General features: G+C 40.7%; 1 protein-coding gene across 1 annotated transcript in view; it reads right to left on the reverse strand.

Moving 5' to 3' along the window:
- Window positions 1-21,675, reverse strand: part of kaznb (kazrin, periplakin interacting protein b) — a 44,891-nt gene extending 23,216 nt beyond the window's left edge. The window contains exon 1 of the mRNA XM_030777657.1: window positions 21,504-21,675. Coding sequence (XP_030633517.1) covers window positions 21,504-21,675 — 172 coding nt within the window. The remainder of the gene's footprint in view (window positions 1-21,503) is intronic.
- Window positions 21,676-22,350: the final 675 nt, after the last annotated feature.

A 22,350-nucleotide genomic window follows, 5' to 3' on the forward strand; every position in this document is an offset into this window, starting at 1 on the left:
TGAATATTTGTGGTTACTAATGATGAAGCTGGTCTCTTAGGGTCGAGAGCTCACACGAGGGACCTCAGAGAAAGGTCGTCTGCTCATTTTTGACATTTCAACAAGCTCCACCGCAGTATACAATGGATGTAGTAACGGTGTGCCTTCAAATCTAGCAAGATTGTCCCTTTGCACAACGTATACAAAGATGGACTCATGGAGATATTATTTTAACTATCCAGATCTAGTGGAGGTTCAGCAGAACTGATTATAAAAATCCATTTGGCATGCTGAATGGTGGCATTTAAGAATAATGCCACTGGGCATTGAGCTGGCCAGAGTACAATGCGGTGATCTCAGAGTCAAATGAGAACAGATGTGTTCATAGTGGTCTGTCAGCTCCCACAGACCACAGACACATCGCCGAGTGACATCCAGTGACACGTGTGGGTGTAACTGGCATTTTTGTCTGTGGTTTGCACCCCAAGTGAACTGTGAATATACATAAGTGATAGCGATATCACAAATGATAAACAGCAAAATATGACTGACTCCTCATTACTTCCCAAAGACATTAGACATTCATGTCAATTATTTATAGAGAGCTCTTGTCAATAAAATTAAACATTGATATGAAATCAGGGTGAATAGTTCTCTCCTAAAGTTTGGATGGATAGATCCAGCACGGTTATCTGCAGTACTCTAAGGTGTTACTCTGTTTATTGATTTTTTTTATTTTTTGGGAGGGGTGCTTATTTTGCTGTCAGTTACTTAAAACACAAAAACAATGACAATGATCAGATGCTTGTTTGTGTGCAGCAAGCGGTGAAGACTCATGAAAACCATACCAAATATTTCTCATATTGCATCATTTAGCTGAGTCAAGGAAAGGTGTGGACTGTTTTGTGTGGTACACACCCATTTCCACAACCAGAAGAGCGATGCATTAGTCCATGTGCACAGGGACAAGGCCATAACCAATGTGAAGACAGCTGCTTTCGGAGCTCAGAGTGGATCAGGTGGCTGCTTAACCATAGTCTGTAAGAGCTAAGGAGCTGAGTATGTCTGGTGCGACTGATGGGACGTCTTTAACATGAGAAATATAGAAACATTCACACAGTTAATCTTTATTATTTAGTTTATGTAGTGTAGTGATTAATTAAGAAGAACAGTGATTAATAAACCTCCTAAAATTGTTTCATTAGCTGATGCACCACTTATAACATTCTTCTTTCATCATTCACAGCTATACATCTATGGAAAGTATGTGTACTGACAGTAAAACTCACTACCTCTCTCTCTCTCACACACACACACACACACACACACACACACACACACACACACACACACACACACACACACTCATCTGGTGGAAACTCCCAGACACAGCTGGACTAGGCTCTCATCTCCCTGACCTAGGGCCTTTGCTGAACCAGCCAGCAAGATGAGGTCGGATTAAAAATGAAGATTAAAGCGGCAAAATCGTCCTGGAAGAAATCCATCAGAGACACAAGGAAAAACGCCAGAGTAAAAACAGTTGAGGGCAGCAGGAAGGGGAGTGTGGACACAGATGGCACTGTGCTCTTTAATATTCTCAGTGTGTGAGGGAACATTTGGAGAGTGTGAGACATTTAGGTGACCTAAGTCTCTTAGGCCCAGTCATCAGATTAGTCTCCCTGTCACATAGACTAGCCCAGTACCAACTTTTCAGCTGCCTTTTAGCCCAACTATCCAGCAGTTTCTGCAGACAGCACACAGTTGAATCAGATATGAGTCTCTCAGAAGAGAAATCTTGCTTTCATACATACAAAGTCACAACCCTGAAGGCTATTCCAGCTGTGACATGGTCAAAGAAAGCTAGCTGAAACTAGCTACACTGAAACTGTGGTTGGAACTTCCCAGAGCTTTCTCTCTTCCTTTCAAGAAAAGCAACTAATTTCTCTCTTTTTTTTATCTCAGGTCCACCATTCAATTTTTTAAAGATGTTTTGATAGCAAGCTGATCATGGGTTGAATGTACAGAGCTGAAACTTGTTCCATAAGCTTTCTCGTAACCTTGTCTTACATTGCATAGAGAGTGAAGATGTAAACAGAGGGTAGAGAGAGAGAGAGAGAGAGAGAGGGAGATAGAGAAAGAAAGAGAGAGAGAGAGTAGCACAACAAAAAACAGCATAAAAAATTAAAACACACCTGGGAGGACTAGGAAGCTCTCTCCTGAGAAATATATTACTCAGCAAGCTTAAATAATTGACCAGAACCCACAGAGTTTGTAGACTAAGCATATGTGAACAGATTCCCAGAGTGCAAAACACTGTGTGATTTGTTTAAGTTTGTGAACTCTTCTTATTGTTCGATTAAAAGATAATTGTTACGTATTAAGGGTGCATTACATAGAGTATGGTTTGTCGCACTACATATGACTGTGAAACACTTTTTACATGATTTCATGCAAAAACCTCTGAGAGCTAATAGTTACAGAGGTAACTGTTTTGAAGCATCACGGTGGAAAACTGTATGTGTAGAAATTTATTTCAGTCCATTTAGGCTTAATTATTGGTCTTTCCCATGTGCCATACAAGTCAGCTGAGACACCATATGTATGATTATGTCATGATAATTATGTAGTATATGTTTGCAATGTGCAATTTAAAATGAGCATTACTAGTCATGCTTGAGGTTGAAATCATTGCTATGACCAAATGGCCACTGTTAGCCCTGTGATACCTCACCATCTCTCAGTAGAAACAAAACACATTCTGAATATTATATTTATTCATTTATATTTTTTTCTCATCCACAGAAATTTACAATTATCACCTTCGATGTCAGAGGTGGCACCTTTGGTGCGATCTTGGAGTTAACTACCTTGACCAGGGGCATAGGAGTAAACCATTAAACTTGGGGGTCAAATCCATGACCCCCTGGTTATGGATCTACTTAGCACTATATCATCGCTATTCTAGGAAACTTTGCCTGTTTCCAAGCCACTGTGTGTATCCACTAAATTAAACAGCAGAAACAGTGTGTCCTTGTAAGAAGCTACACTGGAACTAAGCTGAATAAACTTTGGTTTAAGACTGAGGAAAGTCATTCTCTCCACAGTCTTTTCATATTGGGAGGAACATTGAAAGCCTGTGCATTAATCGTAGGTCAGGACAATGTTACTGCAGATCTTGTACAAATGAATTTCTGGAGGGAGGGATGTTCTGCTGTATTCTCTGTCTCTGTTTAATGGAGAACTTTGATGATATTAGCTACTTCATTCGGTTGTATCAAACACACAGAAATGAAAGTAACTTATTGCTGAGATCAATATCAGAACTTGAGACATGGAAGGAATACATCACTGTTGCTAACAAACAGCATCAGTGCATCAGTCTGCAGGACACAGGAAACTGCTTCTTGGTGAAATATTACGATTGTCGATCAATACCGCTGGACTCCTGTACTACATCAGAATGAATCTGGTATGGGGTGTGGTTTAAGAGCTCTTGAAAACAGAGACTAATGCAGCAGCTCCTAGGTAAAATTACATTCTGCACTTGTGTTAATGTATAATTGTATGCTTACATAAAGTGCCAGTAAATCTTGATTTAAAGAAGGGTTAAACTGATTCTGTTAGCTGTCAGCACAAAAGAGTTTTATTTCTCTTTATAACCCTATATAGAACCTGACAAGAGTTTTATTTCTCTTTATAACCCTATATAGAACCTGACAAGCAGACACAACGTGGATTGCTAGTGTCACACGGAATAGTGTTGCAAATACATCTTACTGTTAAGTGCAGAACAGATTAGAACTTAGTGGATTTTGAATTCCAAAACCTCTATGTTGTTCTTAATTCTAATTCAGCTAAGAAAACATAGCTATATTTCATGAGTGAGAAATTCACATAAAACTTCCTGGTATGAGAGCTGTATGCAAACAAATAACAAGTAACAGATGCAGAAGCCAGTTATTCTACTATAAAAAGCTAGAGGTTTTCCACAAAGAATTAACTACTGGAATAACAAACATGGTTATGAAATCAGTTTTGACTCTTAGCCAGACTGCAAAAGCATACGTTTTGCATGAGTTTAGACCATTCATGGATTAAAACCAAAGAAGAGTTAGATTGAGCAATTTTTATCTCCAGCAAAAATACCTGAAGTATGTGCTAACATTTGTAGTTGAAATAAGCCAGTAAAACTCCTCAGTTGACCAAGTCAAAAAATGAATGTTGACTGACACTCAAATTATGGTGTGGAGAAAAAACACCTCCACACTAGCACAGCTACAAAATTCTGATGCAAATCACCCAGTGTCAGCCACAGAGTCTTCCCTTGGCAGCCTGTAATTAGTGGGCTGGGGTTCTATGGCACTACCTAGCAGCAAAGCAGTGAGGCCGTGGAGCCAAAGATGTCAGAGGTTTTACTCACGCATAGGTAGGAGGCAGAAGGACCTGCACAACCTTTATTTTCATCCTCTCTAATTTATTAGAGTTTATGAAGTTGTGTAATGCTTTAAACCCTCATTAACATTTGACATTTCAAACTAGATTTTTGTTTTCTATAGTGAGTGAAAATACTTAAAAAAAAAAAAAAATTATATATATATATATATATATATATATATATATATATATATATATATATATATATATATATATTATTAACATTAAAAGACGTAGAAATATGCAAAACATTGTACAAAGCAAATTTACAAGTGAATTCTGAGAGTGTTTACGTCATCCTTCATTCACTAGACGATAGATTCCCCTCCAAGCTTTATTTAACACATATGAAATGTACTGTGTATGAGCTCTTCCTAATGGGACATGAATTTGTGCACCTTGTTTCTGTCAGAAGTTTACCATTGCTACATTAGATATTGATAGCCCTTTTGTAAATCATTTTACAAACCCCCAAACCTGAGTAACTTCATTGGTAACACTGACTGTACATGAAACTATGCAATACGAATTGGTTTACACTCCCTCCTTTCAGTGTTGCCCCCAAGCATTAAAATGATCCTCACGCTCTCAGAGCAGTGGTCAAAGAAGACTGCCCATCTTCAGCAAATCAACCAAACATGAGCAATCAATGGCCAGTCTAAGCACTGGCACTTTAGGCCCTGACAAGCACATAATTACAATTCATTACTCAATTAATGCCCGTCTAACAGGGTAAACAAATTGGCTGAGCTGTGTTAGTGTTTGAACTGCAGATACAGCAAGAGATAACAAGGTGGCAAGTGCGCTAACCATTTATGTCCAGATCCTACTGGACACGCAAAAACTCTAACAATTACTATGACAAATGAACGGTTCATTAGCCAGCATCCAGAGAGAGATTATTCATCAACACGGGCTCACAATGTTTTACTCATATTAAAAATCTCTAAGGAAACAAATGATTCAAGTCTGATTTTAGCAACTGCATCTGTGTTTTCCAAGACTGTCTATGTGCATTTTTTTTTATCAGTGCACAGCTCAGGAGGTAAGGATTTAAGCCCTGCATGCTTGGCAACTTTCCATCTTGACCTCTGCGTTATTCATGTTAAGTACAGACAATAGGGGAATGGCTTAGTGGCTGACAATGAGATTGATCTTACCTCATTACAGGAAAGAAGAGCACCAAGACTCTCTATTTATCAGGATGCACCTCTCAGTAACCCTCTCTACAGTCCTCCCTCCCTCTACCTTTACATTATGCTGCTACTGACTCTATCTGCCCTTATCTCTTGATTCTTTACCCAGTGTTTTTGCCAGGATTGACAGCATCCCATTATTTGATGTTGCTAATTAACTCAAAACTCCATTTGATGAGCAAGGTTTTCTTAAAAGGATGCGCTGAAGCTCTTTTGAGTGATTTAGGCAACACACTAAAGGGCACACAATTAATGAAAGTCAGTCAGGCTGAAGGTGGTGAAATGGATGAACACAGATCAATGACATTTTCATGAGAGCCCAGAGCAGTTGTGATGTACCATAATGGAATGAAGAAGGCTAGTGCCAAGATTCCCTCAGAATGAAATATCACTGAATGAAATGAGCAAACACTGGTCAAGCATACGAGGGAGAGAGTGAAGGTGAGAAAGGAGAACAAGGGAAAAAAGATAGAAAGGAAATAGTTTGTGTTGGAACGATCATGTGATGGCCTAACTGCTCTACTGTTTATTTTTAAAACATAAGTATACCATATTCTGAGGAATTCTCTTATCAATTCCAATCCAAGCATTGAAAACTGAATCTCCCCAAATTAGCAGGGACAGCTTAAATGGGACACAGCCTTGTTACTGAAGCTCTCTTTGCAAATAAACCTCATAATCTATGTGCTGTACAAGATATGTTATGAAAAGGGAGATTAATTTAATATGGAAATACTTTCTTATAAGGTTCAACACAAAGTCACAAAGAGTCTGAAATATTGGGGGAAAATTGAATTTAGCTCCCTTTTGCACCCCAGTTTCAGATTAATGGAACTAATTTACAAGGCTGCAGTGGTTACTACGTGAAGTATATATATTAACCTCTACATATATATATATATATATATACATACGTGTGTGAGTGTGTGTGGGTATCTTCACAACACTTTTCTCCAGGAGAAAGAAGTGGGGTGAGTCTAAAGGAGATGCAATTTACTACGCAAGAATAAATATGTAATATAACTTCATCACAGAAAGCCTTTATTATCTCTAATAATAACACTTCACACTGTTGTTCCTCAGCATACCATCGCACTGTGGTTGCTAAGCAACAGCTGCATGCAAAAACATGGGCTTAAAGTTTAATCCAATTTTTTTTTAAGAAAATGTTTGAGAATAAAAAGGACACTAAAGCTATAGTACCTTCCATTATTTCTAAAACAATGAATTAAATGAAAGGTTTGCAAAATGTTTGACAGCTGATGTAAGGCAGTAAATCGAAGACCAGTCTTTTAAAACTTCTACTCGAGCTAAATGAGGCAGCAGTTGTGTCTGCATAGATTAGGAGTTTTTGTTTTAATCAGTGTTCTGCAACACCAGATCCTAGCACAGAAATGTCAGCACAATTCTAGCTAAATAAAACCGGATTTAAACTGGAGGCTAATTTCTCGGCTAGTGGGTTCTGGAAAGGTTAACAATAACAATTTAGTTGGTCTTTCCTCTGAAGGAGACATGAAACTTTCAGGCAGACACTTGTGAAAAAATAAAGCGTCTTTTCAAATCAGTACTGTGTTCACACAAAGTCTTGCAAAACTCAACTGAGAAACACAACAACACTTCTCTCATGTTCACAAGCTTAAACCAACCATTTAAATGTCTCCTCTGTATTTAGTTTCTACAGTCAGAAAATGACAATGACAGTTAAATCCAATCTGTTTGCACCATCACCTCTGCAATTCCCAAACTCTGGTATCAGACTTCCCTATAATCTGAGCACAGAATCAAATGATGGCATAAAACCTGAAAACTGACAGGACCTGAGTACTGTGCAAGCCAGTAAAAATGCCTCATGTTAACTCACACCATCTCTGACACATGCAACAACAATAATAACTTACATAAACTTCTACATGTTGATCACTGACGTGCCGTGATAGAGTAGAGCTACAGTAAAACGTAGCTACTGGTTCGTGGCCCCTGCATCACAGGCGCTGCAAAGTGCTATGTTAATGCTGTTGAAATGATTGCTTTGTGTAAAGTAGAGGAGTATTTTTATACAGTTTACCTCTCAGCAGATCCACCTCATTTATTTCCCATGGAACACAGCTAGGCCGCAACATGGTCTCCTTTGACTGGTGCCAGCAACATTTCAGTTCCCCTCCTGCCCTTACTGTTCTGGCTCCTTTCCCTGACACAACATAAGGCATTCTACAGAAACCTCCTCACTCCCATCCCCACGTCTAGACCCCAGTACCATTCCCTGATCCGACTGCAGCTGTGCCCCTCCTTTCCCCTCCCCAATCCTGCATCTGTTCACTCTCAGTTTCCCTCCCTCCCCCTTTTTTTCCCTTTTTTTTTATTATTGTCCCGTTCTTGCCCTGCCCAGGGGGTGGACCCTACAGCAAAGAGTCTCCTGCTCTAACAGACACTTACAGTAAAGCTCTGGCAGTATAATCATAGTGAAACACTCCGACCGGATTACAGCACTTGCGTCTTACAAGAGATTTCTGCTATCCTGATTAAAGGCGACTGCATTCATGTGCATGCCACGTCCGAAAAATCACACAAACTCTGTAATTACTTAGGTTGAGTTTGTCTCACTAAATAGCACGGTTTTACTATTCATGTGGATTCACTTTACTGTCCGCGCAAGACATCAAATACAAGCGTATCATGATAAAATCCTCCTGAGGCGCGGCCTCCTGAGCCTTGTGGCCATTTCATTTTCAATAATTCCCTAACCACAGATTATCCTGCTTCCAGTGAACAGATGTCTCTGGTCAGTGGGTGAGAGGCCAGTGTATTCGTACAATCACATCTGTTCAATTTGCTGGTGTTCTTCTGCTCCCTCCAGAGGCTAACAAACGGAGCCTGCAGACCACCACTGGCCACCAGTGGTGTGACCATTACTGTCAGGGCCAGTGCATAAAGAGTAACCATTATTGTCAACCGGGTCTAGTACTGCAATAGATACTTGTATAGTTGTAAATAAAATACAAATGTACAGTAATAAAATTCAATGTATGTAGATCTACTTTATATTCAATGACTTTATATTAACTGTTTACTGATGGACAGAAAGAGAATGTATAAGATTGAGGTAGGGCACATACACCAAAACCACAGGCTGGCACAGAACGGTCAAGTCATCTTTTGGAAGTTAGCCTAATGGACTCCAGATGGGCTTGTCCTCACTGAGTTTGTGCTGAGAGATTGTCAAATGAAGAAGCCGTAAATTCCCTGTAATCTCCCCCAACTGTCAGTCTTTCTCACCTGACCCATCACACCACACCACCGTCAGTCCTGCCTTCCTCCTGCCATAGCCACACTGGAGATCCGGTGCTTATTCCAGTGTTATTGGCAGAGACGTCTGGGGTCCGTGTTTTGGCCCCCGGGAGCCGGGCAGAGATCATGAGACGGCACTAGCCCAGGGGTTGAAAGAGACTAATGGCCCATATTACACAGCCAGATTTACAGCTAAGGCAGGAGAGCTCACATGCTCCTGGACGGCCTGTAAGTGCCTGCTTTGTTTTCTTCCTTGCTGTGAGCCATTATCTATGTCACAGCAGTGTTTTGGCACGTGAAAGGCTATGACTCCAGCTGCAGCTCAGGGTGAAAACCCTGGCATTACTGTAAGCGGGCGTAAATGCATGAGACAGGGTAGTGGGTGGGGGAATTCTAAATTCAGTCTCAACTCAGTGATTAATGTGATCATCGTTTCTGAAGACAGTAACGCCCAAATTCTGTCGATTAAAAATGAAAAAAAGGGGGCTTGAGAGACGAACTATTTTCCATTTTTCCTCACATCTTCAAATCTAGCTCTTTATTGATATCTTCCAGAGACTTCTCCATTGCAATCACTGAAGATAGTTAAAGTTTGAACTACAAATGATCATGAACTTGTTTTCTACCTGAGACACTTAAGCAGTTTCTCATTGCTATTGAGTACATATAATGCAAGCCAGAGCTAGAGTTCCACCCACTTGACCTACCTGATCAGCATGACTTACCCCGTGGCCAAAACCGCTAGACTGGAAATAGATGCTAGCGCTAGGTTTTGTATCAGTGGAGTAGCATAATGCTCTAATACCAAAGTTTTCTTCTTTTTTCTTGAGTCAACAAGAGCAAGAGGCCATTTAAGATTTGACTGGAATATGATCCCCAAAACTCAATGCCAATAAAAAGCAGCCTGGATTCCATTTCCCCCCCCCCCCCTTTGTTAGATTTCAGGTTTTATCATGGTAATAGGAAGTTAAATTCACTCACTTGTGGATTGTTTACTGATTTATTTCAAAAACTTTCTTTGAAAAAAATCCACAAAAGCTTTCACATGAGACATGGATGAGAATACTGAACACACTGTCACATCAGCAGATGGAGATCAATAGATTGTCTGTAACAAGACTTAGACAAGAGTACTGAGTACTGTATCTTCTCAATAACATCTACTATTCGGCAAAAGATGAAAAATTCATGACTATTTTTATTTCATGTGAGTGCACATGTCTGCAAGTCCCAATCCAAATAAACAATAGCTGTACAAAAAAAAAACATAGGTGAGTTTTAAATCGAGGTCACAATTAATGGGTAGAATACATGAATGATACAGGCACAAACTTTTCATTGAGTTAACTTTCCAAGAAGTTTTTGGATTCTGCTTGATACACAAAAAAAAGTCTCTCACATTTTCTCTGCTGCATTTCCAATTCCTTCAGTGTCTTTTATTCAGACTCAATCCAACATTCTTCATATTGCATGTTCCTTTCCCCACCTAGTCAAAAAGCAAGGTGGATGACGGCCAAGAATATTTTCCCATCAAACAGAACAAATACCATCTGTGCTTGTTTGGGATTATAGATCAAGTTTGGTTGCTTTAAAGGTTCAGTTGAACACTGGAGGGACAAAGGAAAACAGAGAAGGAAAAGTAAACAAAGCTTAATAGAAGACAAACTAGGAATGCCAATAGACATTGAGTTGAAATGTATTAAGATGTTATTCCATGTACTCACACTGAAGTGACATATGCAACATGCAGTTACACAGCTAGGGTCCTCTTAGAGCTTGTTTGCTGTAAAACATACTCTAAAACCGACGCTGTCTCAGGGTTGAGGTGTGGTCATATCCACAGACGCAGAAGATAACTCAGTAACAGACAGGAATATTTCAGAGGAACACACGACATTCTACAGGAACACGAGTACAGTCTTACTCACAAAACATACATTTTTTAAAAAGGTTGGAAAGCAATTGCGGATGAGACAGTGTTGCTGTATAATTCTTCAAGCATGCTTGGAAAACACATCTGAGTGACTTCTCTAATTATTCAAGTGAAATCCACCCGATTGCTCATGAGATACTTGTTTCTTATTCCCCTTGGGGACAGCATGCATAATAAACTAAACACAACCACACTGGGCAATCAGGGAAGCTGGCAAGACCATGTTAGAGACAGCATTTAAGTATTTTGGTCTGAGAACATTCAGCCACGCCACTGTGTGAATGTGTGAGAATGCCAATGGAATGTGGAAATCTTCCTAATTCCAGATCCTAATGAAAACAGTATGTTGCAAGGCAGCTCTGAGAGACATCCATTACAACATTTGCAATAAAATGAGATGCTTACCGAAGCTATTGTGTGAAGTAGCGACCCAACATGACAGTGTGCTCTTGCAAACAATTAATGCAGCAATAGAGCAACCAATAGAGCCATTAAGAAAGATGAGCAACAAATTAAATAAAAGGATGAAAGATCCATGGAGCTATTCGTGAAATGAAACAGGCCAGTAAACTGGCAATTATGGTTGTTTACTCTCCAGATGGAGGTAGTTTTTACTTATTTATATTGACCAAATATGTCACTTGGATCTTATGACACTGGATTGCTCTACTGCCTGTTTGAAGAAGGCCAGACGTTTTCCTAATTAGAGCCAAGATGGATAATGGGACCTGAATTGGTAAACTGTAAAAGGTCACTGAGAAAGGTAGCAAATACAGCCATCCTGGCAGTGGAAAAAGGCTGCAGTGCAGAGATTGCTTAGCTGATAAAGGTTCATACAAGAAGTTCTTGAAATCTACAATGGTCTTAGCTTGATGAAGATTCAAGAGCAATTTCATTGAACAATAGGAAGACCTGACTCTATTTCCCTCCTGTACAGAAACACTTTCTGACAGCCTGTCAACGAGTGTATGCACAGTGTCAGTGAAAAGGTGGTGTACACAGTCTCATGGTTGTTTTGAGGTACAAAAGATGTTACTCAAAAGAGCTGCATCGTGTGAATTATGTGTTTACTTGCCAATAAACAACAAGCACCATGTTCTCACTCAATACTGTTTTTACGCAAGAACAATGTAAGTTGATTTCAATGTGATTTCAGAGCCTCTCCTACGTTGAGATTCTAGCCTGAACCTTTCCATTTCTGTTAGTGTAACTGTACATGTGCGTATAGTACAGCTTACTGTTATCATCTATCAGTGACTATAGCTGTCTTGAAGACCAAGCTCGACAACTGGCTGCCTCTCCTGAGAGGATGCTGTCAGTGCTATGTGTCCAAATATCTGCTGCAGTACATTAACACAGCTTTTTCCCATATATGTGGCTGCTGTGGAGAGCCTGGCCTTGCTTAGCTCCAGGGTAGACATTACCCTTTAAAGTAAAAGTAATGGGCTTGGTCTCCAGTGACAATACTCAGTAATGATGAAGCTTCCTCCAGACACACTCCATCTCTGTGAGAGGTGAGCGAACCGTTTTGCCAGAACTGTCTCTTGAACTACTTTTTCTTTTTGATTAGAGAATTCGATGTGTTGTTTTGCAATGGTGTTTTGATTTTTTCTCTTGCTCTTAGTGTTATTTTATTATACTTATTAATAGGATGTGCATTTTTGCCCCAGAACAATGCCTGTATACATTTTTAATCGCATTTCAACTGTCACCCTCCTTCTGTTGTTTCGGCTCATGAGTACCAGTCATTTAAATAATCTCAGTCACTTTGAAATACTTTGTCCAGTGGGAGGGGAGAGGAGCCATGGAAGGAACCAACAATTTCTTTGAGGAAAAGACAACAGTAGTACCTCCTCGCTTGGAGAGGACTTAATTTGTCCAATTTGCAAGCTCTCAATAAACACATTAATGCAACATTTCACATTTCCTGAGTGTGGTTCTGTATAGTACAGTAAAAAGTGACACTAAGTTGATTACATGACAAAGCCTGTGTCTACATCCCATGCTATCCTGACCTGCTGATGTTGGAAGACACATTAACTTGGGTGACATATTTACGACCCTGTTACACATAGCAGAGAAGAAATCTTTTTGTTTCTCTCTCAGGATTTTTTTTTTATATTAGAGTATGTGTTACAATGCAAAATAGTTTAGGATATGCTTGGCCAGCATAACTATCAGAGCAATTCACTGAAATAAACCCTTTTCAGCTTTTACTTACAGCGGCTCATGCATGACACCCGTATGCTAGCCACTGGAAAAAATGTCTGAGTTGAGAGGAATGATCTCAGGCATGTTTGGTTTCAGGACACATTCTTCTGGGAAAAACGCGACTTAGATGCTAGTTGTGGTCAATTATGGGACATCGGGAAATCTTTCAAATGAATCCACACCAAAACCTCCACATCCGCATAATGGGATGGCAATTCTGAATGAGCATTACTGTTTGGTTGCCAGCATGTTATGGAAGATTCCACCACTTGATTCTTCAGCTACTAGCTTAACTGGATGTTGGGAAAGGTTAAAGGATAATTGAAGAAACACAGAATAACTGAGTAAGAGGTCAGGGTGTATGTATGAAATCTAGACCTAAAAAGAAGGTCTAGATGGTCTTACTCGACATTAATCCATACATTTGTTTTTTTTGCCTGTGTGCAAGTGTGACAAAGAGTATGCGGGATATGAAAGTGTAATAATACTGTGATAACAATATCATTTTAGCTCACAAATGGACGACAGTGTCAGAATTCTACAAACCTAGAATCAGTATTTTATCTCGAAATCACATGTCTTGTCACTCATCAGTTCTGAGCATGGTAGGATCAAGGGTGCCTTAGACAGATGATTAGACTACACCACTCTGATGGAGCCAATCTGTCTCTCGTTAAGTGACAGAGCAAACTCACTTTGATCATGTATGAATCTAGTGTTACTTAAAGAAACATTGTACTTCTCAGAAATTAGTTTGATTCTCTGAGGAGAAAAGTTTTGAACAACTAAATAAAACTTGGAAGAGATGTGCGCTGAAAAAGAAAGAACCTTTTTACAGACATTAATCTAACTCAGAAAAGTAAATGGGTGAGGTGCAAATGAGACGGTGAGTTGAATTCGGCAGTTTACCAAACGCAGTGCTTCTTAAAATGTCATATTTTGTATCTTCAAAATGAAGTAAGTCTGTGCTCCTTCAATATTATTTTCCTTTTGCTGTATGTCTCTGTTCATCTGATAATGGATTTATGCCGCCTGCAGACGGCAACAATAAAAAACTTCCCTCTCTCCGCTGAGGCAATGAGGCATTTTAATGGGATGAGTGGAGACTTTTCCCCAAGCACTTGGGCATCCACCCACTCGCTCGCAAACTTACAGCCTTTTGAAGTCTGGACTCAACCAAGATTTGGTTGATTTAAGGTGAAAACACAGCACTGGATTTGTGAGGCTGAGTAAAGGATATAGAAAGAGATTGATTCCTAAACTCAGATCATTATTTTCACCCCCTGTAGCAAGAGAGAGGCAAAGACAAAGCAGTCTGGGAAGATGTGTCTACAATCCAAACAAGGGGGGCCGCAACCCCTCTTGGGAGGGGGTATGGGAGACTCCCTGTGCTCGCTGCGTCAACTCTGTTTTGTCTCCCAAAGCTTTCCTGTGTCCCATATACTGTTCTCCCTAGATCAGGAATCTAAAACTTTTGAATAGATGTCCTAGTCAGCTCCTTCCTGAAGCTCTTCATCTTTCCTTCCTTGACAACTGGTTCAAAGCAATGTCGACTGGATGGGGTTCAAAACCTTGTGAGACAGTGCTCACCTGACGTTGAGAGGGTAGGGGCTCAAACTGTCCAGACCCATCATGTCAACCCCGGGGCCACGCATGGGCTCAGACACCTGTGTAGAACCCAGCTTAATTCCCTGTGAATGAGCAATCTCTAATATAAACGTATTCAGTCCCCTGTGACATTACAACACTCATCTCTAAAGAGTCTGTTGCCCTTTCCTGGCCCTTCCACTGATCTACTCCAGATGCAGCCAGGCCATATACCATGGAAGATGGTGCTATTGAAGAGAGAGCAGAAAGCATCGTTTCACACAATACGTAAAATGAACCTTCAGACCTAGACTTATGGGCATAATAAACACCCAGTTCCCACAAGGCAATACAAATGACTTTTAGGATGCATAATGTCTCATTTCCTGAGCCCAAGTTCTGTAACCGTCATCCGTGGAGAGAGGAAAATATGTGGCGTGTCACTCCTTATTGTGTTATGATGAGGGGGCCCTGGGAGGGAGACTGAGAGACAGTGCTCAGTGGGCTGTGAAAAGCGTGTGTGCGTGTGTGTGTGTGTGTGTGTGGGGGGGGGGGGGGGTCGTCTTGGCTTACGTGACAACAGACAGTGAGACAGACAGAGCGCTGCAGCTTACCATCCATCATCTCTTTAGATAAGAAATGAGACAAGCCGCCACAACTGACCGCATAAGAGAGAGAGGAAGGAGGGAATAAAATAAGGGAAAGTAATTAAATTAGGCAAAGGAAATGTTGTGAAAAGTACTTTGTTCAATTTTTTTTTTTTTTTTGGTCAATCAGCTTGATTAATTCTGTCCATATCAGTGCACCTTCAGAAATATTTGTGTTCCATGTGCTCTTATCTGTAATTTGAAAAAAATTGTTCTTTCCTGGGGCAAGATGGTGCACCTAACTGACAGAATGCATCACAGTGTCATGGCCACGGTGCTGTATTCTCCTGATTCACTCATCCAATTCCCCGAAGAAACAAATAAGAAAAACATTCAGCATATACAAGGTGTGCCATTTTACTCAGAAAAGCAGTGAGCTTTGGAGTTAAATATCCCAAATTTGAAATCCTTTCACATTGTATGTAATGTTCTGCTCCTTGCACATACCTACATACTGCATGACTGTACAGCTTAGTGGAAGATAAAAGACTGCCTTCTCATATATGCAGTATAGAAATGGCAGATGATTGACTAGAGAATACAAGAGCTTACCTGTTTCAAATTTTGGAAGAATCTACTCTTATCCTCTGCAATATTTATCGGTAACTTCATGAGGCAGAGAAATCTTTTTTTTATTGCATCAACTTTTAATCACAATCAACCATCTCATTTTTTTGTCTAATATGTAGTACTTTTATAAAGGACTCAAAACGCTGAACAAGAATTTTTGATCTTTGACATTTATCCTTGAGCCAACTCCCCAGAGACAAAAGTTTCTTTTCCCAGCATTAAACTTTCCCTCTGCCTGCGGCCCTGTCATAAGGCAGCCGTGATCATTGGGAGCGTATTTCTATTGGGTTCTGCTCTGCTGCTCACATCAGAATCAGGGCCATCTGCTGTCAAGCCAAGGAGTACCATCATCACCAGCTGCAGTACCACAGAAGCTCTACAGGGAAGAAAAAGGAGCAAGGGCCAAATCTAAACTGGGGACCTTAAGCCCACACCAATTGCTTTCCAGATGAGGTACAGAGAGGGTGACTCTATGTGCATTACTGATAAACAAGTGCTTCTTTATGCATCTGGTTGTCGCTACACACACACACATGCCCACACACACACACACACACACACACACACACACACACACACACACACACACATTATTAGACCTGTCCTAATCAGCATGGCCACAGAGGAAACAATACATTCATTATACATGTCCATCTCCCACAAACAATTAACTATCTCACAATAGTAATTGCAAGGCAAAGCATATTGTTTGCATGCACAATGGTTCCAAGTTCCAATTTGAAATATGTCCATAGTTTTGTTTCATTCAATTAATCATTGTGGTTTAAACTTTTTTGAACAATGAATGGCCTACAATGTAAGTACAACTTGCTCCTTTGCATAGAAACAGCTGCCCCCCTGAAAATGTGCCTCTGCTTGAGGCTGGTAATGGAGCCCCTGGAGAAGAATGTATGTTTTTTTTCTAGGTTATTAGCCCGTCTTCTGCAAAGAGGCCTGCCTTGGGCTATTGTTTGGACACAGTTTCTCTCACGCTGTACTGGCCACAGACAGGGTGTGGTTGAGTACAGCCAAGCTGCCTTTTTTCTTTTTTTTTTGGAGGGGGCTCTTGGGCTGAGCATAGACTTTACTTACACATGGGAACTTAACAGGAAGATGGGGAAAATCCCTGGAGATAGGAGGGAGCAATCCTGCTGTGATACTTCTAGCTAAGCAGCCAACAAAAAGTCTTGAACCTTTCTTTCACTCCCATTAAGAACAAACGAATGGAGAAAAAAATAGGAGAAGGAGCCTCCAATCTTGGCTTCGCTGTTAGAATCAGGATACCATAAAACTATTATTTTTACCCAATCATCAAAAATTACATTGAAATGGAACCAAAGTGTGTGAGAAAGTCCTGCTTTCCATCTATCTGAAAATTCTTCAGCCACTTAGTTTAAAACAGCATTTTTGGCTGCAGGCCCCATGTAAGAGCTCAGCTCCAGCTCAGCTCTTCTTATCATGTTTTCTGAGTCACTTCGGTCTGAGCGCAATGGCCTGTGTTAGTCTTGCTTGCCTTTGCATAAATCTTAATCATAACGGTACTATAGGGGCACCAGCCACAGGCTCCATCACTGACAGCCAGCTGCCTCGGGGTATCTCAACCACTGCTGCAAGATGATTCTCATCTCTTCATATGTTAGGCAGCAAATCATGGTCTTTCAAGTTGCATGGAGCATAACATTAGCGTGTCCAATAACTCTATGCGCCATGCCTATAAAAATCAAATATGTATTTTCTGTGAGGCTAGTGGATCTTTTGAAGACATTAAAAGTTTCTTGTTGTATTAAAAGAACTGAGTTCATATGATCCTAACATAGCTACCTAACATAGAAGAGGAACAGTTTCTTACTGAGTGATGATTCACTGTCTACTCTGCAGATACCCTGTTAACCTAGTAAGCTTGACTTTGACCTCCTGAACAGATTCAGTTTTTGTTCTTAGGGTTTCATTCAGTGACACTAGCCAGACTGCAGTACCACCTACTGTCAGTCACAGAAGAACAGAAACGTCGCCACCAAACTCTGATGTTACGGATGCATCAATCTCATCCTGTCTCTCTCTTTCTAAAGTCATTTCAGCAGTTCCTTCACACAGTTGGAGCAATACAGCAGAAACACAAGGAAATGCCATTTCCGAGGCACTGCTAATGTTCATCACAGAACAAATATTTACACAGAAGTTTACTAAATGCTTTCTCAGTGCTGCCTGAGAACTGTCAGAGAATGTTCTAGTTGTTCAGACGTAACTGAAGGTATCATTCTCACGGGGTCCAATCTATGCTTTCAAGATAAGCGGAAAGTGCGAAGATGCCTGTGTGTTACATTTTTCCTCATTTGTTCTAAGTGTCCCTCTCCAGGGAGTCTATGCTGGCATTCCCACAGACTCCCACTGTGAGGTGTCACTGAAACATTCAACAACCTTCTACTTTAATAATAATCATTTCGTGCCTGAAATGGAGTGTAGTTATCTAAAAGTGTTCAACTAATAATGATTTTTAAGGTACACCCAAATTCTGTTCTTTGTGCAGAATGATCGACATTTCACGGTCCTGCACACAGCCAGTGATAACTGAACTCTGACATTGTTTATGTACTCCCCACTATGGGCGGGGATTGCATAAACATACTGTGGGTTACTTTACGTCTCTCTCTATGTATATATTCTTGTGTCTACAACCATCATTGTCCTCATAGGCTGTGACATCATTACAATAGCTCTTTTATTTCCCAGTGAACAAACAACTTGTAGTCAAATAATTGCCTTCCTGCTACAGTTTTCATCAAAAATACTGGGCTCATGGTTATCTGAGTGTAGTGACAGAGATGTTTTGAGTGATGAGATTCAGTGATTGTTAAAGCTATTTAGAAAATGCTCCATTACAGGCAGATGAAGTGTTGAAAGATGCAATTACATCCTTTGATCATCACAGAGCATTCAGCCTCATCCTGTGAATTTATACTGAGTTCCAAATGACTTATGATTGGGGGATTGATGAGTCATCTATTTTCTTTATGCTTGTTTTGTTAAGTTGCTCTGAAAGACTTGCATATTTATCTGTATATTGTATGCTAACTGAATGACCTTTAAACGCTGGTCATCAAGGGGCATAAATAATGCACCAAGGCATTTGAGAGCACATCATCAGTGTTTCTATTCTGATCGTTCATATCCATGCTCAGAAATGTAGGGGCTGACAGCAATCATACTAGGATTTCATATAGGAATACATAGGATATCAAGATGATAGATTAGATAGTGCTAAGTAGTAGTGGTTGTTGTTGCAGCACTAGGTTTTAATTCAGAATGTTACTCCAGCTGATATGAAAGCATTATCTTCATTCCATATATATGGAATATGAGCAGGTAGGACCTTTGTAATAATATGCATGAAATGACCCAGTTCTGTTAAGTCATCTTACTTTCGAATATGCGCACATATTTCCTTTTTTTAAACATACACATGTGCACACACATGGATTTAATTACAATCTTTCACCACAAAAGTAGTTTGTTTGACCTGACACCACTGAGAACATGAAAATGTCAAGGGACACTTTTAATGACTTCATTGGGCATCTTGCCAGTGAGGTCACTATGGTTCAGAAATGGTAAAACAGTACACATTTCGGCTCTGCAGTGTAGTGCGAGGTAGTGTACATATCATCAAGTCCAACATAAGGATACAAATATTTCATTTTTCTAAAATTAGCTGAATTTATGAACAACACATCATGCTGCTCAACAAATCACTCAAAGCATCAACATATATTTCAGACTATATTGTGTTCTGAACTTTTTTGTGTTCAGTATTACAATAATCTAAACCAATCCTTGAAAACGGAAATTGTGGTGTGTTTAATTACCTTGATAAAAGGCTTATATCATCATCATTTTCACGCATCATGTTGCTGATATATTGTATCACTTCATTCAGAGATTGATGGGGAGAGAATGAAGTTTGTTACCCAAGACACTCATATTAGGCCTAGGCAACACTTCTTGGTGAGGGACTACGCATCCCTCTCTATCTGTGCATTTGTCATGTAAACTGACATATTGTAAAATATGTTCTGATGACGTTTAAAAGTTCTTAGAGTCTTGAGGGACATGTCAGAAGTACTTGGTTTGATAAAAAAAAAAAAAGTTGCATTTACCTTTAAAAGGTCAGACATATCCAATCAGCGAATAAGAGAACAGTTGAACTTAGGATGATGTGCAAGTTCAGTGAACCTCAAAATAAGATGAAACACAAGCTTTTGGTTGGATAATAAGAGCAGCCCCTGAGTGACACTGAGAAAACACAGTCACAGTAAGTCTGAAGTCTTTGGAATGCTGTTTATTAAGAGGGGAGCTCGCTGTGTAAACTCGGTCTCCAGCTCCCACGTCCAGCAGGGTGAAAGAATGTGTGTCTGATTACATTTTGCTCGCTCAGCCTCCAGCACATGTCAGCAGTCACCTGACCACGAGAGGCAGAGGAAGCATTACATCAGAGCCCAGCCGAGGTGGAATGTCGGGCAGGGACTGCAGCATGCTCCCATGGCTGGATGTATGAGGAGCGCAGAAAACCGTTTTCTAACCGCCTGCAGCCAGACCGTTCGTATAGCCTCATTCAATTAGAGCAGGAACACTAACGACACCTGCTCAAACAGTCAGAGCTCTCAACACACTGAGCTTAAGAATGGTTAGCATACCTCACACTGAGCTGTCACCAGCTGAACTCAGAATGAGGGAAAGCATCTGCGGCTGAGAGGACCTGCCGAGTTCAGCTCTTCAACATCAACATCATGACAACACACATCAATTTGGATTTTCATCTGAACACACACATGCAGCTATTCCATCCTCCTTGACCACTCAGCAGGATACTGAACTTGATTCAGAGCACAAACAGCCTAGAGCTTTGACTACTGCGCAGCAGTGTCTGTCTGTTTCGCTCTGACCTTATGTTATTTCAGATAAGGAGTACCTTTCAGAACCAGCCACTGGGACCAGCGTTCGCACAAGTGTTCATTAACTCACCTTTATCAATGCTTTATAATCAGTAACAGGAAAATGCTCACTTCTGCATATGCAATGATATCATCATTGTTGTTGATAAAATGACTTAAAAACAAAGGTTTTAAATTCAAAGAGTCACTACTGAAGAAAATATCACTTCAGATGTAGCAGCGGAACTCAAGGGAATGTTCAAGACTTAACCACGTGCTTCGTATCTTTTCCCGCAAATCATTAAGAGGCAGCGCTATGACGACAGCCACACTCAAGCCCATGCCAGCAGTTCCGTTCTCTTCCTTTCTCTCTCCCGCCTTCAGTGAAGGAGATGGAGACCGCACAGTTATGTGTAAGAGGCAGGCATCCCACTGGCTGCCAGGGAAACAGGTCTAACCACAGAGGAACGGGACAACTTCAAATGCCCCCCCCCCCTTCTCGAAAGCTTTTTTTCCCTCTCATAACCCAATAAAATGCCATTACATTCACATAGATTATAGGGAATGGGAAAACTGGGAGTGGGACAAATACTTAACTGGAAGAAGAATTCACAACTTTTTCCTTAGAGTAAGTTATCAAACTTTAACCAAGCATGTGTCTATTTGCATACACTCACCCACACACTCACACACACACACACACACACAGACGCGCGAGTTCCTGGTCTCCTACCGTGGTGGTTGTTATGCTGGTTGTGGTCCAGGTTGTGGGGGCTACTGGCCCCCAGCTCAGCCAGTCTGCGGCTGGTAGCAGAGAGTTCTGAGCGCAGGTTGGTCACCTCCTGACTGGCTGACTGGATGGCTCCATCGATCCGCTGAGCCAGCTTCTTGTTGTCCTCCATCATTTTAAGGATTTTTCCCTGAGGAGCAAATCCACACAGAGCGGCATGGTGTCAGGGGGGACTATAGGGGAACAAGATGAGACTCTCTCCCCTTTTCTTTTTCTCCCACAGTTTTAGTCCCAACAGTAACAGCAGCACGCAGTACAAATCCCAACAGTTTGTTCCTCTCCTCTCTGCTCTGGGAAAACAGAGATGTTCTCTACCTGTTGTTTCTTGTTCTGTGTGTGTCTGCGAAAAAAAAAAGAATAAGTATAGATTTCTGTGTGTAGGTGTGTGTGTGCGTGTGTGAGAAAGAGAGAGTGTGTGTCTGTATGTGTGTCTGTGGGTGTGTATGTAAGCGACCAAAAGAGAGGGAGAGAGTGTCTGAAATAAGGCAATGGAGAGAGATCAAACAGACAGGAGAGAAGCGAGAGAGAGTTCCCGCTGAAAAACTGTGCTCCCAGCAGCTGCTCCTTCAGAGGACACAGTGCATTGAGAGATGACATGCACCCTTTTAAACGGAATGTACCATGTGTTCTGAAGCACTAGGGGAGAGGGGGAGGGAGTTCCAGAGTGCAGCATTCCTAAAACTCTTACACTACAGCTAGCCTTATAGATTCCAGTGTCCTGAAACAGTTTGTGTTGAGTAAGTAATCTGCTCTGATATGCTGACGGAAATGAGACAAGTTTCCATTCTCT

Source organism: Chanos chanos, chromosome 6 (assembly GCF_902362185.1).
Source record: "Chanos chanos chromosome 6, fChaCha1.1, whole genome shotgun sequence".
NCBI lineage: Eukaryota > Metazoa > Chordata > Actinopteri > Gonorynchiformes > Chanidae > Chanos > Chanos chanos.